Raw genomic sequence first — 23,237 nt, 5'->3', positions numbered from 1 at the left:
TCAGTTCAAGTTCTACAGCTCATCCAGCTCATCAGTTCGGTTCACCAGTGTGTATTAGGAGGTCTAAAACCAATCATCAGTATCAGTGTTAATATAATGCTTTGTAATGAAGAGTAAAAATGGTAAAATGTTTTAAGAAGAACTTAAGGGATACAGACCTGCCACAGTCCAGTCAGTGATGTAAACCTCATTGACTGAGAACCTCACTGACTGACTGAGACAAAAGTGCTGTGCTTTATAGGGTGTGGTGGTGATTGCTGATTCCAAACTGGTGTGACTGAGTGGTGTGATGAGCTGTGAACTGATGCAGATGGTACCGTGACCATACAAATGCATGCGTACTGATGCAGATGGTACCGTGACCATACAAACAGATTCAAATACAGACATACAATTATAAACTTACATAAACGTTTTAGTAGTAGATTATCTTCACATTAACATTATGGGGCACAAAATGTGTGCTATTCTGATCCACAGCTGAACAGGACAACAGCTGCTTATTATCTTTTTTTTAAAGAAAACTAAGTAAAGTACATTTGCCATTATATTGGGAAATTAGTAAACACAAAATACTGATATAGTTTTAATAAATAAAAAACTATTCACAACTTTTTGTACAGTTGTACCTTATATTGCAGTCTCAAATCCCAAGGCACATCTGAACTTGTCTGATGGTTCACCAAAGAAATGTACAAATGGGACAATACAACTTTTTGTTGAGAAAATACAACTTTCTTTCTTTTCTTTTTTCAGATATTTTATTCCTCAATGCACAAATAATACACTGCAATCATGATAGAATGCAGGCACAGCAGTTGTATATTACATTCAAATATCCATGCATTCTATGAACAAGACTCACAGCATATATATGATATTTTGGATTTTAAATCAAATAATTCTAACTCAAGTCTTCCTTGACCTGGACAGAATAACATTCTCTAGACATTCTCTATCAGTTGTCAATTACATTTCTCTTACAGTCAAGGCACAAAGTGTAAAGAGAAGTAGTTATTAAAGGAAAAGGCACAGTAGTGTTGAAATTATATTGCCCCAAACCCATTCTTAAAGCATACACTTACAAAATATTCTAACAACCCCTCTCCTAATTCCTAACCTAAATCCCTAATTCCCGGCAGTACTGCTCGATACTTCTGTTGCACAAGGTTTCGCTCCACAAAAATCTTAAACTGTTGATGCTATGCTTTCACAATTTATTATTTCTTTCAGTTATAAAGACACTTTGTCGCTGAAGCTGACATCAGGCACGAGAGTCCTATTACTGTACACATCTGATTCTTGGCAATGTGCCCACACCCACATTGTCCACAAGCAGGGCCGGATTCCACCCCTGTACACTTCAATTCAAAGGGCTTTATTGGCATGAGAAAACATACGTTTACACACACTCTGTCTGTGTCTTGTGTTGCATGTGCACGCTTGGTCCTGTAGTCAAGTTGGTGACATCCGCCAGCTCCTGCCTGTGGGACAACATGCTCTTCATGTGCTCCAGCTTACTGCGGATGGTACAGTAGCGCTGCTGGCGCTCTTTGGACAGCTTGTGGAAGCTGTCCCTCAGGTCACCGTCTGCGGCTACTGAACCCTGATGGATGGGAGGGCGGCTGTCCGGTCCATGGTGGGTGGTGTGCCATCTTGGAGATGCAGAGCTTGAATTGGATGAGGGGGAAGTAACACAAGACTGGGTGGTGCTCGGTGGGTTACTGCTGCTAGTGGTAGATGTTATAGGATTTGATTGCTGTTGGCCTGTGTGCTGGGGCAAACACTGTTTGTTGCTCTGGGTGACACTGTCTGCTATGGAGCTGCCAGTCTGAGTGGAGACCTGACAGGACACAGTGGTGGGATTTACTAGCTCCATGACTGCTGAGGTATGGGTAGCTAAGCACTGGGGGGCGCTGTCAGCCAGGATCTCCTCTTGTTGCTGCTGCTCAACAGATTCCTCACCTATGGTGGAGGAGTTAGATGCTGGGCCGCTTTTATGACCCATCTTCCCATTTAGGGGTTCACAGGGGGGCTGTAACTCAGGGACCTGGGCCCGAGACTTGTGGTTCGGTGTGCTGGTCAGACATACTGGCTCCACTGTCCTCTCCTTACGAGGGGAGGCAAGGACTGAGTGTTTGATGAGCAGGTGGTCATAGATACCACTGTTGCGAGCACTGGAGGGGAACCGAGGACCAATAGGCAGGGACTGGGCATAAAGGATGCGGAACTCCTCATCAAAGTTCTCTGTGATCTGTCCAGACAGCTCAATGAGGTTGCTGCTGTTCAGTTTACCATCAGTCCAGTTGAACCTGCAGATAATAATGGAATTTAGAAACATAACTGAACAAATGCTGTGGTGTGGGTGGTGGGTGATTTCAGCAGGCACACCTGACCTGTTAAAAACAAATTATGTATATGTCAATCATGTCATGCATGTGCAAATGCAGGGGAGTGGCTATCGTATGCAGTGGCTAAATCCATGACAGAGTTCACCTAAATTGAACTACCGGTAAATATGAGGCAGGAGTTGCAAATTTGCTTCACCGCCGGTCATGGAAGATCCACCCCTTCACTTGCATAGAAGTGAACGGGAGGCGAATATTTAATTTGTGCATGTGAAGATGGGAGCTTGTATGATGAAGAATTTCACCGAATTACACCTGTAAATCTGTGATGTGACAAAGATGAAGTTGAGTTGGTGTTTAAGTTGACTACACACCTGTTCTACACACTGTAGAAAGAGCCTCTGTCATGACAGCATGTTTCATCTGCTCTGACTTGTATCATCTTGCCCCTCTGTTAAATAATCTGGGACCACAACTATTCAGCTAAAATAATGTAACAATCGGGACTTTCCTTGAACAGCTGGGGGCGTATAGCCAGCTGGGGGTTTGTAACCAGGCTATTGGGGCTTGTAGGCACTCAGGCTCATACTCATGGCCTGTTGGGGTTCGTAGTTGCCAGCCCCACCAGCCCCAGCTGTTCAAAGAAAGTCCCCATCGATACGTTGCTTGATGGGGCACAGTCCCAGGTTATTTAAGAGAGGTGCAAGATACTACAAGCCAGAGCATACTCATACTCTATATTCTTCTGAATTATAGAAGCTCCATGTATGTGGACTGTGGGGATGGTTGATTTGTATTTTTGTGCATCAGAGTCTAATTAGTTTGACTGAGCAGTGTGACTGCTTAAATAAGCCACCACCTATACCACAAACTGCTGATAACAGTTGAATGGGGTGGCTAATAAAGTATTCAATCAATCAAAGCTTCTTCATTTAAAGGATAATTCCATACTAAAAGGGTTTCTTACCTGTCTTTGTAGTTGTTACGTCCCCACCAAAGAGGTCCAGGTGTTATTTTGTGCAAAAGCTCCTTATTGGCTATTTCCCCTTCCATAAGCCCTAAATGAATTGCATTGAATTTAATGGGAATTGAATAGGGCTATGGGGTGTTGTGCTAATTCGCTTATTTCCATCGCTCAAAATAAATTTGTTGTATATATCCTCTCTTCATAATGTAAATAATATCCCAAGCGGCACACTTTACTACTTATTTCGATGGAAATAAGTGAATTAGCACAACACCCCATAGCCCCATTCAATTCCCATTCAATTCAATGCAATTCAATTAGGGCTTATGGTAGGGGAAATAGCCAATAAGGAGTTTTTGCACACAAAAAACACCTGGACATCTTTGGTGGGGACTTAACAACTACAAAGAAAGGTAAAAAAGCTTTCTAGCATGGAATTCTTATTGTACTTAAGTGGAGCTGTTAAGTGCATTACCTGTAGGAGCCTGTAGCCACTCTGTTTCCATCAATCAGCATGAATCGCTCATGAACTTGACCCATAATCCTTGCACCTGATCTTGTGAAATATGTTGCACCGGTTATGGTTCGCACTCGCATTTGCTAAGGATTAAACAAAGAAATATACAGGCTCTTTCAAAACAACATTCAAGGGAGATACATGTTACATCAAATGTTAAAAACACAACCTTTTACAGTTCAGTTGAACGTAAACATCAAAACCACACCCAGTAGGCCTATTACTAAATCAACCACAAACCTGAAGGTCATCCAACCTCAAACCAAGGTTGCTGCACATCTTGAGGAAAGAGGGTGCATATGACTGATCAAGGAGGATGTAGACAGGGACCTTTCGGAGTGTGCATGCCTCCTTAAGATCCTTAAAGATATCCAGGTCTGTCAGAGAGTCTGTAACTATGGCAATAACCTGCAATGAAAACAATGTTCTAGTAAGTAATATAATTTATTTTGGGCTGCAGCTTTGCTATCCCAGATGCAGTGTGATTGTGTTTTCATTATGATCCAAGGCTTTCTCAAACATAGAGGCAGCGTCTCTCTGTTGGACACACTGTGATGTGCAAAGCGTCTCTTTGACTGTGGTTTGTTACCATGACAATCAGTAGTCAGCAAACAAATGGGATCCCGACAGGAGACAAGTGGACGTGGTAGGGATCATTGCATTTTTCGGTTTTGTCACAAGTACATTTGGAATTTCACATTGTGTTGTAAACGTGCAGTGTGCAACGCAATGAAGACATTTCTCAGTTGTTTCAGACTAGTGCTGTCATTGAGGCTTAGTAAGGACTAGCTCTGGTCCATAGCTCTAGCTAAGTAAGGACGTTGTACAGGTCAGTACTCAGTACTGACTCAGTACTGACCAGTCAGTACTCAGTACTCACTACATATCAACACCAGGCACCCAGCATTCAAAACACAAGGTTACTACGTGTGCAAATGTGCAAAGTTAACAATAGGCCTATACATTTTCTGCACATGACATTCACAGTGCAGTGTGCCATAAAAGGTGGTATAGTTAATTTACTGTACGATCTGCGCTAGTACATTTCAAAGGGACAAATGTACAATATTCATTTTAAAGGACCTATAACATAAAATTTTACTTTTTCAATTTATTTTGTGTTTTTGGAGCTCCCATGTGTGTTTTCTATCCCCACAAATAACCAATTTTGAACAATCAGGCCTTCATGTCATATGGGTGTTTTAATGGAAATTGCTCTCAGAAACAGCTCGACTGATTTTGGCCTCATCGTGATGTCATCAATGTCACCCTACTTTGTATAATTCCTCCATTTCTTCAGTCTTCAGTTGCAAATTTGCATTTCCACTTTGTTTACAATGTCCACCATTGTTGATTTTCCAAGCTGGCATGGAATGGAAACAAGCCTGGTTTTATCTAGCATTAGTATTATAATGACTCAAATATTAAATAATATGCATATCAGCACCCTCTCCATCTCAGGACAGTGTGGTACTGCAGCTAAAACTGCTTTCAAAGTCCAGAAAGAATTGACAAGGCCTGGTTATATCAGAGTGGTGATTGAGGCTCAAACCATTAGAAATAACTTTGAGGGACATAGACAATATGATTATTAAATATTAAAAGCAGTTTTAAAATGCATGTTATTTGCGCTTTAATGTGGTTAGGATTTCTTCTTCCCAGACATCCCATTTTCATATTACAATACACCCTCCATTGTGTAAGTAATATGTAATTTGATACTGATATACAGCCTCTGGTTACAAACCCATCCTCACCAACATTTGCAAAGCATGTTCAGGCACACCAGAATTCATAATAATAATATCTGTGGAATTCTTGTCATCCAGCCTGACATTTAAACTTACAGATCCCAACAGGTCCACCATACAATATTTGACGATGGCCCTAAAGTTAACCCCCAAAATCGGTGGCTGGTGGGAAGAGAAGTCAGATACATGCTACATTAGCCCAAGATTTAGACTCTCGTAGCGTTTTTTTTCGATTCTGACGAGTGATATCGTCAGAATCGAACAAAACGCTACGAGTCTAAATCTTGGGCTATTTGCACATATGAACTACATATGAACCAGCTCAGCTGCTTAGAGATAGAAATGTATTTTTAGATGTTATAGGTCTACTCACTGTCTCACTCTACTGTAATTCACCGAAATTAGTAGGCTTAGTAGGCCATAGATATTTAGCTGGACTGGATATAAACTGGTTAAAAACAATAAGTCATAAGCCTTTCTAAAGAGATTGTTTTGTGTCTCTACCTCTTTAGCACTTTTAATCATTCGTCTCGCAGCTTCCTTGCAACTATAAATGCATTCGCCATAACTGGGTTGGAAGTGTGCAACAGCGCGAGTGACCCCTCGGTAGGAGCCCGTAGTGAAGGCAGGCCAACCGATCTCCAACAGCGGAGGCTCCGCGTCCGAGAGCTCGGGGAAATATGTGACGGAGGAGCAGTCCATCGAAGCGCTCACAGACTGCTCCATGGGGTCGTCTCCGTGGACTGTCACTGAAAACCGCGGCTTCACCGCCGAGTGGGTGATCCTCTGCATTTCATCGTCGGACAGAAAGTTCGGGATTTTTTCTTTCCGGAGAAAATCCAAAAAGTTGCCGATCCCCCCAGAAACGAGCTCTTCCAACGCCAGCCGGTGTCTTTCATTGTACAACTCCTGAAGATTCAGATCGTTCCCCGGCTTCTTTGGACCCCACCTCGCCGGTGAGTCGTCTAAACATTGCGATAGCGCCATGATGATGAGTCTTGTCTTTTTGAATAAAACGTGCAGAACAGGTAACAGACTGGGAGAGAATTTGTATTTCGCTTCCGCGTCGACGTCGGTAAGTCGCCCCTCGCATTGGCTGTCTAACCTGAATGTAAAGCTGTAAAAGCCTCCGAAAAGCGCCGATCTACAAGTCCACGACGCGCTGCGTCCGGCGCGCTTCGTAGACTTGTAGAACGGCGATTTTCGGAGCGCAGCACCGTCGTACGATGGATTATAAACTCGGTTGAGGCTGTCGCTCTGAGGCAAACCGACGCCCATTGGTCCATTTGGAGGCAAACAAATCGAATGGTACATCCCTCTCTACCCGCCCAAGGTCTGGCTAGTACACTGTAGTTACACTGTACAGACAGGGATTGTTTTTGAATCCCATACAAACAGGAAGAGAGAGAGAGAGAGAGAGAGAGAGAAAACAGACATGCTTGAGGAATTTCAGTTATGAATCTTTTAATTCGAGCTTTCTAGAAACGCAGCTGTGTGTGTGTGTGTGTGTGTGTGTGTGTGTGTCCTTGACTCCTTCAAAACCGCTCTCAAAGGGCACCTACGGATGGCTGCAATTCGAAACTGGCCTCTGTAAAATCTGAATCCCCCCCCACCCCATTTTCCCTCACTGTATATTGTATCTTTTCCCTTTTTTGCTTCCCATATGATGCATTTAGCTACATAGAAATGTCTATTTGTATGTCTCTAAATGTTTGTATGTCTTTAAATGTTTTGATGAATTGAACAATGTGGACCCTGTTGTAAACAAGTGTAATGCTTAATTGGGTCGTCCACTCACAGTTGACAGTCTTTGTATTGAGTTTGTGCTTAAAATGTACTGTAAATTCTACAAACTGTTAATAAATATTTCAATCAATCAAAAAAAGTGTGTGTGTGTGTGTGTGTGTGTGTGTGTGTGTGTGTGTGTGTGTGTAATAAATGGTTGATTTATGGGGTTTTTTGCAATTAGATCAAGATTCAGGCTGCATGGGGTTATTAGACATTAGATATATATATTAGATATATTAGATTATGAAGGGATAGACTAGTTTGCCCCATGGAGACTTGAGTTGAATTCATGGACTTTTTAGTTTTTGTCAAGCCAATAATTTGATGACCAGCAGTATAGTTCCCTAAACACAAAGGAGACTCTCTGTCTCCAAGAGGCAGCATAACAATAGGTTATATGGAGGTTATACCGGCGTAGACAGATGACAGACAGACAGATATTCAACAATATAGGCCTACATAAAATGCAAATTGAAGGGAATTCAATGCTAACTAGTAGGCCCTATAATGTAAAATCTAAAACTCTATAGTTAAAGGTATATTCAGTGATTTCACTTAATTCAAATATCACTTATTTTTTTGTTTTGTTGTGATAATCCTCCCTACTATAGAGTGTGCTGGCCATATAAGGAGTTCCTTCCTGTCCCCAGTTAACCCCTGGGGGTCAAAAAACCTTAGGTTTCGTTTTTGACTCTCTATCCTGATTGGACGAAAGGTTGGGTCCCACAGCCAAAAACGAAACCTAAGGTTTTTTGAGTGAAATCACTGAATATACCTTTAAAAGAATAGTCACTAAAATAATACAATAGGCCTACTAAAATCACCACTAATAAAATGAGTCGGTTCATAATGAAACAGAAATGAGGGCTTTAAGGGTTGAGGTTGCCTATATGCCTGATTTTCTTTTATAAGAATTGCACCAACAATAGAAAAATGTACAAGCTCATGTGTTGGTTAAATGGTTACAATGGCAAATACAAGTTAAATGACATGCACAAAATTGCGTTCTGATTTATGTCCTCATAATTAATAACGTGTCTGTTTAATGTTAATAAGTAGTCTATATCTAATTATATTAGCCTATTTGTATTTGTAATTTGCCTTTATTGATAATTTCAAGTGAAGATTGACAGGAAGGTTGGAGAGACATGCAGCAAGGATCATGAGCGGGACTCGAACACGCGACGCGCTGCTAGGGCGCTACCAGGCCAGAGCCCATAAGGCGCCTGGACCACCATGCCACCGGGCGCCCTAGCCATAGAGTTTTGTGAAGGCCCTAGCCCTGGTCCAGTGCGTCAGCGAGTCTCTCACAGGGTCAAAGTCAAGACTCACTGACGCTCTGGACCAGGGCCATAGGAGCCCCTATATATTATCCTACTTTAATATGCTATAGGCCTAGTTGATTCCTATAGTAGCCTATCGGATGTTGAGTTGGTGAGACGTGATAATTGATATGTAGGACTACTTGGAAAAAGCTGTTGTCATAAGATTATTATTATTTACAGAGCCCTGAAATTCCATGACCCGATTAAGAAGATTTTAGGTCAAAGCTTGTGAAACGCAGCTACAATCACTGAGCCCATGCAGATGCCCAAAATGCACACTAAAATATTGAGTTGATATACAGAGAGAGTTATGATTTATTTACCCTCTTGACTCTTATTACACATTGTTGATGCCTGTATGTCCTTCTCTGACTGAGCACTGCCTTACTTACCCTTAACGTCGTCGTGTCTGACTGTGCCCATGCTCAATATATGTAGCGTCCCCCCGCCTCCCCTCCCATCCCCTCCCCGCCCTCTCCAAAATTTAGATGAAAGAGCTTTTAGATTTTGGGTGACGCTTTGAATCACGTGTTCATAGGAAATACACTCGCTATAATTTTGGCTGCCTCGTCCTGCACCGCCGACCATAGTTGTTAGCTGTGTGTCCATACAGTGCAGGAGGCAGTGGCAGAGGTAATGTACCTTACTGTGGTCACTTACGGGTTCACGCCAGTTCACCGGGTTCACTTGAGGAGAGGTCCCACCCCCTCCCCTTCTCAAAGCGCAACGAACGGAGCTAATCTAAAATTATTCATTTATATATTAATACCGGGATTCCATTTTCCCCGACTAACTATTAAGGTAAGGATGCATCTTGTCAAACCGAATCGTTTTTATTATTGGCGAGGCATGATCCCAAGTTGTTTACTGAAATTACAGATCGCTATTGCATTCTATCTTATGCTGTAGTCTAGGCAGTTATATGAAGTCGCCAATGTATAAAATGGCGACAGTAGGTGGGGGTGGAGGGGGTGCCGAGTTAGTATTTTTTGGGGGGGAATATTCATTAGGTTATATCCCTCTGAGAGTTGCAGATCGCTATTGGCAAGTAAGCTGAGAGGCTGTGTTTGCCCACAGCATTGTGAAGGGAACGGGTTAACTTGTCAGTTTGTTACAGTTTCAAGAATGTAATTCTTCCTCCGTCTTGCGCTCTCGCACGCTATACAATGTGACGTCTTTGGATATTTTATTGCACAACGCAGTATATTTCTCCCGTAGTGAAATAGAATATTTGCAGTTGTTAAAAATGTACTTTTTGAAACTGTCCAACACCATAATTATGACTAAGTTATCGTCCATTCCCATAGATTTTCGAAACACATGCGAACTATCAGCTTATATACAGTATGTATTTTCAACTCCAACAAATCCCTTCCTCCGATCAGGATAAAAGGTAGGCCTTATGTCTATGTAGGCTACAGAACTCTTCTTTCATTTCCTCGTCTTCCTCTCTCACCAACATGTGCAGCTGCTCAAGCCAGACAGACAATACAATATATTGTCCTTACATTTGATCATTACTGTGCAAACTAATACACTCATAACTATAGGTTATCTAATAGAGGAGCCGGCGTATTTACAGTATAATAACCTAGACTAAATACACAAATAGCTCATGTGTATTAATGTTGAGTAAACTGTGACTGCCATGTGTCTCTCTGTCCGTTAGGGGAGGGACCTCTTTGCTGACTAATGTTGCTTAGAGTGTCTCAAATTGCTCTCAAAGCAAGCACATTTTCACATGACATTTAAGCATATATACACTAGTTTCATATAATTTAGATTATACATAGCCTACTATAAATTGTTCAGACTTGTTCAGTCATGACGATACAAAAATGGGTGCTGAAATTATCCTGTTCAGTTGCAACTAAAAGCAATGACATACACTCGAACCCTTGACATTGAATATCCAATCACTCATATTCTTAATTGGCAGGCCATTACAGTGAAATAACAAAGGTATATGAGCTCTTATCGTCCAGATCTGGTGGACTCAGTCCAGCTTGGCTCAGTAATGTTGGTCCGTAGAAAGATTTCACTCCAGCAGGAGGGTTACCATGGGGGAATGTCAATTCCCTTTGTGGATCCCTGGGAACGCTCTTCCATCTCCCTTCTCGGAACTGGTCTAATGAGGCCAGGCATATTGCCTTTCATCCTTTACTCCCTGCAATTAGGGACAGCTCACAGTTTTCGTTATGGCCATAACAGAGTGTGTTTGTACACACAGACACAACGTAATGGACTGCATGCGCCCACTCCCCTTCCACAAAAAAAGGAGGAAAGAAAATCTTCCAAGCCACTCCTTATGTTTTACTGTAAGACTATACAGGACTTTTAGGATTTTAGATTTAGATTTCTGCCAGTAGCAGTGAAATAATAGGTTCTTATGTGCGGCCTACAGTTTACTGTGAATTGTATGCCAGAGCAGAGTACAGAGGAAGGTCATATGGTCATGATTTGCAGTTTTAGCTGACATCAAGTGTAGTTCAGTTCGGAGAGGAAAATCAACTATCTAATGCCAACCAGATCTATTTCCAAGCCGTTTCTGTACAAACAAGCGTTCATGATAATGGCATACCAAGTGGTCCTTACAGAACTCTCTCCAAAGCACAGCAGTGCGTACTGTTTTTTCCTCTCAGTTTGAAAGGATGCCTTTCTATACAGGTTCAGTTTTTATTCAAGGCTTTCATCCTTTCCTATTGCTTTTGTCACAGGACCACTGTTCTGGTATCGCAGCCCAAAAGCCCTCAAAAGCGACTTACTTAGACAGTGTGCGTTTGCACTGTTCCAACCAAAAGAAACTTCTGCATTGAAAAAAAAAAAAAAGCCTCGAGGGGATAGCAATCCCTGACACTTTGTCCTATGCAAGAAAGGTTTGGTCAGCAGCAGCAGGAGTTTGCCAAGCTCTGGCAGTTGCAAGAGGCTGTGATGTCAGCCATTTTAGGATGGACAGTACAATATTTGCGGTATGCCGCCATCTTTCTTCCCTTTCTTTTTAAGTTGCCAAATCAATGCCTGTAGTGCTGGCTACAGAACTGAAGGAGTTATTCATCAAAAGTGATGAAAAAGGATGCATGACTCACAATTTTCTCCCCCCTCCCCATCGCACAACATGGTTTGTTTGTCATTCATGTGGGCCACAGATAGAGGGTTTTAGAGAACAATGTAAGATTTCAGCAGTGAGCGTCCTCTATATTCTATAACACGAAACAGTTCAGTTCAGGCAAAGATGCGCCCAACAGGAAGAGTAGCAGTAGTTATACTGCACTCAGTCCTCAGGCCTGCACTTTGCTGCTTTAACAAGATAATAACATTGACAGAAGGTCGCCTGCAATGTATATTGCACTCGTGTTTTCTTTCATGTAGAGCTATGTCATGAAGACAACAGACGAGTACAGTGCAGGTATTGTTGTATGGCTGCGGACAAAAAGGGAGAAAATAAACTACGTCTTCACTACTGACCACTGCAACTTATCTGAAACACACTGAATGGACCTTTCAAATATGGGTGGCAGGTCATGTGGATCTAGTTTGTCTTGTACCGGACGTATAGTCTAAGGAATTCTCTCTCTCTCTCTCTCTCTCTCTCTCTCTCTCTCTCTCTCTCTCTCTCTGTGTGTGTGTGTGTGTGTGTGTGTGTGTGTGTGTGTGTGTGTGTGTGTGTGTGTGTGTGACTGTGTGTGTGTCTTGAGGTCGGTGGGCGTGGGCGAGTGACTCCAGTGTGCGGTGTGGTGGGCAACGGGAAGAGAGGGGTTGCCATGGCGATGTTAACACATGAGTGGCATCACTGACTGGTCTCCCAGCGGATGGGGCTGCAGTCTGGGAGGAAAAGGGGGGGGGGGGGGGGGTTGGGGGTGTAGGAGATCGTTGTCTAACAACACCTGCGTCTCAACAGACGTTCAGACACCAACACACCCACATGGGTATCCAGCACAGGGCCAGACAGAGCCAACACACCAAGGCTATGTCTTTGGAAGGAAGCCGGAACACATGGGAGTGTGTGTGTGTGTGTGTGTGTGTGTGTGTGTGTGTGTGTGTGTGTGTGTGTGTGTGTGGGGGGGGGGGGGGGGGGGGGGCAGATGCGTATACATGGTGGATATGCTGGACTAATGCATATTAGCATTAGCATTACCATATTAGCAGTGTGGTAATGACCCTGATGACTCTTGAATTATTTCTCAGCACACGTAAGTGTGGAGCTCGCCACTTGTGCATGCTGGCAAGCGTGCCACGTGCACAGCGAAAGGAGTGCCCATGTCTGAGAAAACTCCATCCATACTGTCCATAGCACATTGCTCCACACAGATGGGCATGACTGACACGGACGTGCAGGAAACAGAATGATGGCAGATAGACAGTCTGTCGTCTGAAGGCTCCCGGCATGGATCATGTTTCTCTTAGAAATGAGGCGCCATTGTTCCCAATCTTTTTGCTGTGCAATGGAATAATTGCTCTCTGTCTCTGGCTTATATTTGGGTGTCCAGCTGATACACTCACATGACGTTAATCTATTTAATGGACATTTGGCAGAAAATGTTGTCCCTAAACTGATTTTTTTTTATCATTCTGCCCTCCCCCACTCCTCCCTGCCACGCCCAACTGCCACCACCACAGATGTGGTGATATGACAGGTGATATGAGCTGTTCTTTGATGGAAACAAGCTCTCAAGACAGCTGTGAATTGTTGTCAAGACAAATTGTAAGAAAATATTGTCATAAAGCAACACCATGTCAGCCGTTATCTTCACTGTCTCTTGTGGCAACCACATCAGAGATGTTTTCTTAGTTTTTTTGTTTAAAAGAGAAATTTCACAGAATGGTGCAGGTGTTAATTTGTAGGGAGTTGCAAGGAGACTGTATGTGTGTGTGTGTGTGTGTGTGTGTGTGTGTGTGTGTGTGTGTGTGTGTGTGTGTGTGTGTGTGTGTGTGTGTGTGTGTGTGTGTGTGTGCGCGCGCGTGCGTGCATGTGTGTATTGCATTCTACAATATCATGGGTGCATGTGTGATTTGGATGTGTCGGAGGAGGTGGAATATTGTACATGCTGTCATCATTCATTGTCTCACTTCCACAATCTAATTCATGTGACAAGTGGCACAACAAACACCAATCTCTGTTAATGTCAGCTGTAGGTGACCCAACCAACTGGGAGTGTCTGAATCAGTGCAGCTGTTTTGAATTAAATTTTGATGTCTAGCAACCACTTTACCCTGTTCCCCTTTACGCTAGTAGCAAAGTACATTACATGCACCTTGCCTTTTGTGTAACAGCAATTTCTGAGGCAATTAAAATAATACATTTTGTGCATTTTGGGGGGTTAGAATATGGATTGGTTGAAACGTGAGCAGTACACCAAACTAACTTTAAACTATAGAACAATTTACAATTTTACAATTTAGGCATTTAGCAGACGCTCTTAATCCAGAGCGACTTACATTAAGCAAGAACAAAAAAGCATGGGAATACATCACATAAAAACATTTATCAAGAAACATGCGTAAGCTAAGAAAGTAACAGTGGAATATCTATATAATGAAGCTATACATATAAACTATACATCTATACTACTATGCTATACATATGTACTATGACGTGCTATGACTACATACAATGCAATTATAGTGCTGTCTACATAATATGCTATAAGTCTGTAGAACAAATATAAGATTTAAAGATGATATTGTTAATTTATACATCTGATTTAAGCACATTTTATTTTAAAAAGCAAGTCGTGAAAAAACTGAATGGTTCACACATGAAATCGGTTTAGGTTTTGGTTCCATGCATGAGACTCCTTTTCCATGAGTGTGTGGGCATAGAGGCAGCTTGACTGAGAGTGCTGTCACTCTCCCTCAGTTCAGACACAACTCCCCAGCTCTGTGTAGATGAAAAGAGCTCCATCCTCTCTGTGCCCCAGTGCCAGTGCCAGTGCAGGTACCTACGACACACTGGGGACAGCCATCGTCTGAGCGTTGTCTCTACCTTTCTGCTGAAACACGAGGCCAGGCTTTTCAGAGAGCGCCATTCAATGGTGCTCCCTGTCTGGAAAGCCCTTGTCTTGTGTCTGATCGCACGTCTCGCCCGCGAGATAAAGCAACCCATTCTTTCGATAGGTGACCTGATTCTTTATGTAACCTTTTCTCAACTTTTGGCTTGCCTTGCATTTTCTCATGCAGGAAGTTGAGTGTTTAGGGGAGAGGCTCTCTCTCTATCAGGCCAGTGTCTGGCCTGTCACATATAGCAACATGCCCTCTGGGGCTTCCCTAGGCCGCAGCACCAGACACAGCAATTTGCCATGACCATATTTACCATAAATTGACATTACAGCCCATCAGCTTCTATTTCCCAAATATGGTGACTTACTGTATGATGACATTGCATTAAACAAATGTCATATGGAAATGGATTGTGGATACTTTTTTCAGCAACTTACAGTATATAGCATAACCAGGTCTCTTGAGAACCGACTTCTAAATCCCTGGTTGCAGTGGAACAAACTCACTGAACCCGTGTCCTCACCAGGGGTTAATCGAGTGTGCGTGCGTATGTGTGTGTGTGTGTGTGTGTGTGTGTGTGTGTGCCATCAGGGAGTATCATGACCTCGCCAGCGGCGAAACATACAGCACAAGCCTGCGTCTGGATGCAGCGAACCAGGATTACTGCATAAGATGCTGCTGACCTAGTTTTTTCCCCTGTGTGTTTGTTTTGTTTTCCTCTGTTTTTTTTGGTCAGAAGGCGACCGTCAGAAATGAGAAAGAGGCATTTGGGAGGACGTCACAGGCTTGTCTGGGATCAGTGTGTACTTTTGGCCAGTCATTTGGGGGGAGTTCCGGAACAGGTTCATCTTTTATTTATGAGGTCAGCAGGCTGGCTGTGGTTAATGTACACGTGGAGGTTTTTTCAGACTGCATGTGCCCAACGCTGCGTGACACAAAATATGTCTGAAGTGTGTGACATTGTATTTTTTTTGTGTGCTATGGCCTAAAAAAACCCTGCAGTGTTGAGCCGTTAAAAGGTGCAGTAACAGCCATGCAAGGCTCTAGAGTGGTAAGGTGTGTCATTTGTGCCATTGATATTCGTTCCCCAAGATGAGAGGCTTGGGAAGAAGGAGTTTTATTCCAAATGATAGATTATGATAGAATGAGAGCAGTTTTCAGCTGCATGTCACACATCAACCAGTCTCCATCCACTATGCTCAAGGAGGGAGAGGTGTGAAGAGAGACTGTGTGTGTGTGTGTGTGTGTGTGTGTGTGTGTGTGTGTGTGTGTGTGCGTGCGTGCGTGTGTGTGTGTGCGCGGCGTGCGTACATGAGAGAACAAGAGAGAGAGAGAGAGAAAGCACTGACTACATGCTGTCGGCAGGTGGGTGTGTATGTCAAGGGTTCATTTGGAGGGCAAGGAGCAGAAAAGATATGACTTGTTTTACATTTTGTGTGTGTGTGTGTGTGTGTGTGTGTGTGTGTGTGTGTGTGTGTGTGTGTGTGTGTGTGTGTGTGTGTGTGTGTGTGTGTGTGTGAGTGTGTGCGTGCGTGCGTGCGTGCGTGCGCGTGCAAGCTTGTGTACATTCTTGCATTGGGGGCCGGGGCGTGTTTTGCTTCATGAAGGAAAGAGAAGGGTTAAGACATATGAGATACAATCCATATCCATCTCTACACTAGAACTGTATTAGGGAATACGAGTTGTAACATAAAGACGTCTTATGGTTTTGGACAGACAATGATCTGTAAATGGTGTACACACCTACTTGTTGAGTGACAGGCCCATTTGCAGGCTTTATATAAAATGGCTCCAGATGTATTAGCAGTAACCTCGTCAGACATTATCAGAATGTTTCCTGTCATCACTGTTGTTGACAACATACTGATAGAACATCAGTCACCCGATTGGTCGTGACACTGTAATATGAAGGAGTGGCATGATATAGAAAAAATATTATAGAAATTATATAGAAATATAGAAAGTCACAAAACATTAGCTTGACTGTTAACTCACAACATATTGACCTTTGTCAACTCAAGATATACTGTATATCAACCTTACCTCTAAAATGGCTTCTAAACCAGTGTATTTGGCCACGGACCCCCATCTGAAAATGTTTTGCCAGGGAGTGCGTGGACCCTAAGAATTGTGTTAAAAATTATAAATACATTTAAAAGATTTTTCTAAAATAGCAGATGTACCACCTCGCAGTGCGGCACAACGTGACGTGCTGTGAGCTTGTAGGCCTACAGTATATCTATTTTGGAGAACCACTCAACCACACTCAAAATCGCGAGATGAGTTTTCTGAAATGCTTATGTTGCTATATAGCTAAAATCTAAAGTGGCACAGTTGCTTTCAAAACTTTAAATTGCTATCCTACACATCCAAGTTGGATACAAAACAAACAAACCCAGTGTTGATGTTTCTTTATGACAAAGAACAAGCTCTGAATACCTTGTATCATTTGAACATTAGTGAGCACAAACCTGCATGGGTGTGCATATATTTGCATGTTTGTGGCATCTCAACACAACCTGACACAGCGTAGTTGGCAATGTGAGACACATCTTTCTCTACCACTATAGCTTACTAATGAAGTGAATCACACCCACTGAATATGCATCTTTTAAAAGAGGATACTGGGAAACATTTTATCATTTTCGGTGTAAATATTGGCATTCATTTTTCACTGTGTAATGTATGACTAGATGATTGATATAGCCGTGCAATTCACTAATATATTATATATTCATATTGTCTTAACCCATTCTGGCCGGGCACCCATTTTGGTGCTAGCATCATGTTATGCTTTAGCTATTTAAAAATAGCAGATCTACAAGCTCATATCGCGCCACCGAGTGGCGCGATACGAGCTTGTAGGTCTGCTATTTTTGAATAAAATCGAAGAGCGACTGACATTTTTAGAATCTGATCTCAGGTCAGAATGGGTTCATCAGACCCAGTGTTTGTCCGGCGGAAACCTTGTATGAATCTGATCTCAGGTCAGAATGGGTTAAACTTTCCTCTTTTATTCTTTTTGCCATAGGTTCCCAGTGAGCTGTTAAAATCCATGTGACAGCGCTCCTAAAGAGGCAGACAGCAGACATGAAGAAACACTGTGACGTCATAGCGGCTGGTCCATGACACTGAAGTTCATCCGGCCCTCTCAACAATCCACCTGCCCTCTGTTCTCAGTTGACCCGACAACAACCAGTCAGTCATTCTCCTATCTACACCAGGCTCCACAATGGCTAGCAAGAGGAAATCCACCATACCATGCATGATACCGTCCAAATCCAAACATGTGCGTGAGGAGATCATACTGGGCTGCCTGCCAGAACTCCTGCCCACAATCCCTGAGGATAGCATACTGAGCATCTCTGGAGAGGAGTCCAGCCATTTCTCCCACAACTCCTCCAAACCCGAGGCTTGCAATGGAAGAGAGAGCGGAGGCACATACAGCTGCCCTACGTGCCGCTTTGAGTCCAGAGATCTAAACTACTTCCTGGATCACATGCACAACTGCCACGTAGACTTCAGGGCCCAGCCCACCTTCTACTGCCTGAACTGTAGGGTGTCAGTGATCCGTTTCGAGGCCCTCGCCCTGCATAATGCTAAAGCCCACCCTGGGATAATGGAGGGTTTGATCACGGCCTCCCTCTCTGTCAACAAGAGGGACGGTTTGACCACTGTGGAGCAGAGACTCTTCACAGACAGTAGAGAGGACTATAGAGAGTCTGGGCTCTCCCTCATCAAAGCGCCCATCGCCAAGATGATGAAAGCCAAGGCGGAGCATAAAAAAATTGTGGTCTCCCACACTGTGGAGGTACGGAAGATAGACACTGGAAAGGAGGTAAACCCCAGCATGCTGACAAATGTGCCTGAACTCCAAAACGGGGCGATCAGTCTTTCTGGAGCCCCAACTATGCCGAGGACCACTGTCAATCATTTGATTACGACGACGGTGTCCAATCAAGTCTTTCACCAGCACACTCCCTCGCTTTACTCCTCCCCCACCTCTGATTCCAATAAAGACCTTCCAAAGGTGATGATCCCTCTGAGCAGCATTCCCACCTATGATGCTGCCATGGACACCAGCAGCTTTCTCAAGACCTCCTTTGGCAAGTTCCCCTACCCGACCAAAGCCGAACTCTGCTATCTGACGGTTGTCTCTGAGTTCCCCGAAGAGCAGATCAAACTGTGGTTTACTGCCCAGAGGCTCAAGCAGGGCATAAGTTGGTCTCCCGAAGAGATCGAAGAGGCCAGGAGGAAGATGTTCAACACCGTCTTCCAGGGCGGTGCGCCCCCCAAAAACCCTGCTTCGCAGCAACATGTCAATCACATCATAAGTCACCACACGGTCACTGCTCAGCCTCCCCAAACAGGCCCAATGGCTCCAAACTACCAGATGACCAAACTTCCCTATGGCACTTTTAAAGGTAGTCCTGTTGGGTTGATAGCCACTCAGCCTAGCATGTCAACCAACCCGCATGTCACCAGGGTGTCATATCCTGCCCCAGCTGTCCCCCAAAGGTTTCCATCAGTGGTCAGAACAGCGCAGGTACTGGCCAAAAATAGTCTGGAGACAGATAAAAGTAACGGATTGGGCCCAGTCAGTAACACCAGCAGCAGTAGAAGCAGTAGCAGCAGCAGCATTAGCAGCCATTCCAGTTGTAGTAACGGCGGCGATGCCATCACTAGGAAGCTAATGAACAACAGCAGCCCCACCAGCAGCATTAACAGCGTTGTCAGTTGCTCTGCTAACAACAATGAGGAGCACTGCCTCGCTGATTATACTGGCAAGCCAAGTGTCAGAAGTAACAGTGTGCCGTCTGGATTGGAAGGTTTCACTTTCAACACTAACCAGAGCAAAGTGATAATGAACAACACCAGCAGCTACATCGCCTGCAATGATCATAATGGCGGCGGCCCACAGGATCAGGACCACATCAAAAAGGCAGATGATGAATTCAACAGCTACGTCCATCCGCCCAACACCGACAGCAGTATTAGCAGTGACTGTTCCAGTGCCACCTGTAACAGCGACCCTAGCCTGAACCATGCCAGCAAATCCCTGAATGAAATCACCAGCACCACTGTTATTACCAAAAGCAGCAGTGGCTTAGCCATCACAGAAGAGGAGGGTAAATGCACCAAGGACTTCCCGATCAAAGGCATGTCGATTTTGCAGCAGCTCATTAAAGAGGACGACCACTTCGAGGCAGACACGACCGGTCCAGAGCTGAGGGTCGACCCTATTAAGATCAACCTGAAACGGTTGAAGATGAACGAGCCTGAGGCAAAATGTGTCTCAGAGACGGTACCAGAGTTCAAGCCTGAAATCTCAGAGGTGCCTGCTTCTCAGTCCGTTTTCTTGCCCTCCTGGGGCAAAAAGTCCCCCGAGCAAGCGCACATACTCCGACACGTGTTTTCCAGCACCCACTGGCCTAGCAGCCAGCAGTACGAGGAGCTTAGCATTATGACAGGCCTGCCCAAGTCTGAGGTGGTGCGCTGGTTTAGCGATAGCCGATACATCCATAAGAACGGTCAGCTGAAAAGGCTGGAGAGCTACCAACGCCTGCCAGCGGATACAGAGGCATCCAGGGGCCATGGAGAAGTCTGCGCAGAGATGGAGAAAGACCCTCTGATGGCTCAAGAGAAGCAAGACGTGAACAAGCATCTTGATGGAGGAGCAGGAATGAACTCGGAGCAGCAGGTCGTATGGCAGGATACATACCCACCGCTGTTGGGTGCGATGGTGTCAGAGGAGGCCACAGAGCAAGGCAGAGCTGGGGAATCGGTGCAACCGGTCGTTCTGCGGGATCCCTGGTCTGAGAGAGTAGACGCCCACCAGGAGCCGGTGGCCAGTCAGTCATTCATTGATCAGCAGACAGACGCCAACCAGGCCAGGTAAGTCTTCATCTTTTTATGACGATACTACACTGCAAGAAAACTACATAATACTTCCTCTTAATATTTGTCTATGCCAGGGGTGCCCACACTTTTTTGACTTAAGAACTTAAGAACTTACTTTTAAAATGACTAGCTCAACAAGATCTACATTGTTGAAAATAGTTAAAATTCTTACCTGAGGGCGCTTTGGAATAGCAGTGCTGGCGTTACATATTTAAGACAAACACACTTGGAATAGGATATAGAGGGGAAAAATTGTAATTGGTAGATTTTTGTATGTAACTTTGTAATGATATTGACGTTGACCTTATAGTACTATAGAAGCCGACAGGCCCATTTTGATGTAAATCACTCAAGTCACCTTAATTCAATGATGTATTTATTTTTAGGGCCATGCCTTTGTGATCTACTGGTAGATCGCAATCTACCTTTTGGGCACCCGTGGTTTATGCTATTTGAATTCTGCATCAGTACATTTTATAAATGTATGTCTAAAGGCCAGTCAAAGCCACCAAGGTCTGTCGCTTAGTTGTTGCCATGTAGTGATACATTTAAAAGACAGCAAAAAGATGCACTCTCATGTTGTTGAGTGTCTTATTCAGACAATCAAGGATCTGTTTTTAGAGGCTATTTTTAGGTAAGTAGGAGTCTGGGCCATTAAATTATAGATTGAGAGAGCGCGTGCTAATATATGTGAATAAATCATGACGACGGATGAATCCGGGCTTCTTTTCACTCCCTTTCAAAATGTGGATCAGTGACATAAACTGTTTCTAATATAATTGGTCATATTTTAAGTACAGTACATGGCAGCCCTAACACGTGTCACTTCCATGTTTGTGTCTTCCCGGCCGCTAGGGACCGCCTGAGAATGGAGATGCTGGAGGTGTGACAGAAGATGCCCTAATCTCACCCGGAGGGAAAAAAGGACGGTTAGGCTGGCTCACTCCCTGGCCATGGTCTGGAGTGTTCATTATGACAGCAGATGTGATTGTAGCTGGACCGCTGGACTCTGACTGTAACTGTGAATACCCCCACCCCTCCTCCTTCCTCTTCCATCTCCCATCACTTCCTGCCATCATCAAAAAGAAAGAACTTGTCACCTTTGAGTCCTGTGATGTTTTAAGCCCTTCATGCTTTCTTTGTGGTTGTGTGGGGAGGGTGCACAATGAGGTCAGTATGAGGGATCTGACAGAAAGAGAAAGAAATGGGAAAAGATGCACATTGACTGGAAAACTGACTTGAATGGAAAAAAAAGAAAGAAAAAAGACATAGGAGAGGGAAGAAAGATATTGTTTTGGGGCTGAGGGAGAAATATATAATATGATTGAAACTGCACTAAACAGGAGGGTTTGTACTGACTGGACAAACATGAGATGTGTCAAGAAATGTTATTGTTGGCTTTGTGATATTTTTTACTTTTTTTTAGCAACCAGTACTTCAGCACTGCCTTGAATTTTACTTTATTCCGTTATTTGGTTTTTCAATTCTATTTACTCTTCTATAGTCACTGTAAGTCCAGATGCAATCAAACATGTTTTATTTAGATCTGTTCTGTATAAATGTTGGTGATCACTTCGCAGTTCAGCTACACGCAAGACTATTTACATAAAATGCACTAATGAAGACAGCAATGCTAAACTCACACTGCCCCAGAATAAAGATCTGTCAAGATCACTACACTACACTGCCCTGCAAACCGAACAGAGAAGCCTGTCACGCTAACGTTGCCTTACTCAGCTCTGTCCATGTGTTGATATGACCTGTCTGCCCATCACTTTGCTTTACAGTTATTGTGCTGTCCAAACAATTACTTGCCAGTGCATTGATGGTCACTGTTGGTCTACATCTGTGAAAAATAAAAAAAATCTTGTGCTGCTTTCTGTACACTTGGAAATGTTCAACTTTTACTGTAAATGTATCAAATCTTGTTACTGGCAAAAATGTTGCTAAAGGCAAAATTATGAATTTGATCCTTACACTGACAGAGTGAGATATTGTGCTAGCTAGAGAGCCAAATGAGGAGAGTCCTCTCGTCAGAACTTTGTGTTCATATAAACATAGTCACTACATGAATCCTATTGAGCTGCATCTTTGTCAAGCTGCTAATGGCTAAGAACGGTGCTATACCATCCAAAGTTAAATTGGAGGTTGATCTCCTACCAGCAGTGTATGCACTTGTCGAATGTTACAAATTTATTTTGGTTCGAGAAATGGAATCTGGACTTACGGTGTTATGATCACTTTTATGAAATAGTCTGATCATAAAGCACTGTTGTATCATCCTTTCTACACTTCTAAATCTTTACAAAATAAACAGAATACTCACGAGGCATTAATGTCTAGTTATTTTCCACAAGTGTGCAACACAGTGTTTTGAGATGTGTTTAATTGTACATAGCCTACAGTAGCATGATTAGCACAGAATGTATATTCATTGCAATTATCAAAGCATCATGTAAGCTACACAGTCACCCAGGCAGATGCGTGCAGCCGTGCACGTGACCTTGCCCTTTAGGGCGAGGTTGCTTCTCGCCCTCAGGGCGTCTTAAGGCCTACACACACCGTCTGCGAACGCTGTGCGTCAAAACAGCCGCCTCCGTTATTTTCAATGAACCCATCCCACACCGGCGGCATCCGACGCAT

At 43.6% G+C, this 23,237-nt stretch overlaps 2 protein-coding genes across 4 annotated transcripts; one reads left to right on the top strand and one right to left on the bottom strand.

Moving 5' to 3' along the window:
* Positions 1-901: 901 nt before the first annotated feature.
* fam83d (family with sequence similarity 83 member D) lies at positions 902-9,120 on the bottom strand. The gene is made up of 5 exons (XM_083770764.1): positions 9,089-9,120; positions 6,088-6,585; positions 4,073-4,240; positions 3,791-3,915; positions 902-2,312 (listed from the first exon to the last, which is right to left on the bottom strand). The coding sequence occupies exons 2-5, from the start codon at positions 6,568-6,570 to the stop codon at positions 1,403-1,405; spliced, it is 1,686 nt and encodes a 561-aa protein (XP_083626890.1). The 5' UTR covers positions 6,571-6,585; positions 9,089-9,120; the 3' UTR covers positions 902-1,402.
* Positions 6,428-22,926, top strand: zhx3a (zinc fingers and homeoboxes 3a). 3 transcript variants are annotated; one of them, XM_083770735.1, is made up of 4 exons: positions 9,261-9,497; positions 15,433-15,555; positions 17,725-20,588; positions 21,450-22,926. In XM_083770735.1, the coding sequence occupies exons 3-4, from the start codon at positions 17,926-17,928 to the stop codon at positions 21,481-21,483; spliced, it is 2,697 nt and encodes an 898-aa protein (XP_083626861.1). In that variant the 5' UTR covers positions 9,261-9,497; positions 15,433-15,555; positions 17,725-17,925; the 3' UTR covers positions 21,484-22,926. The 3 variants fall into 3 exon arrangements, with proteins under 3 accessions (XP_083626862.1, XP_083626861.1, XP_083626860.1); XM_083770736.1 differs by lacking the exons at positions 9,261-9,497; positions 15,433-15,555 and adding an exon at positions 6,428-6,539; XM_083770734.1 differs by lacking the exon at positions 15,433-15,555.
* Positions 22,927-23,237: the final 311 nt, after the last annotated feature.

Source organism: Protomyctophum parallelum, assembly GCF_964188405.1.
Source record: "Protomyctophum parallelum genome assembly, chromosome: 8".
Classification (NCBI taxonomy): Eukaryota; Metazoa; Chordata; class Actinopteri; order Myctophiformes; family Myctophidae; genus Protomyctophum; species Protomyctophum parallelum.
Note: the sequence above shows the minus strand (reverse complement) of the source record. Positions and strands in the feature narration are given on the sequence as shown.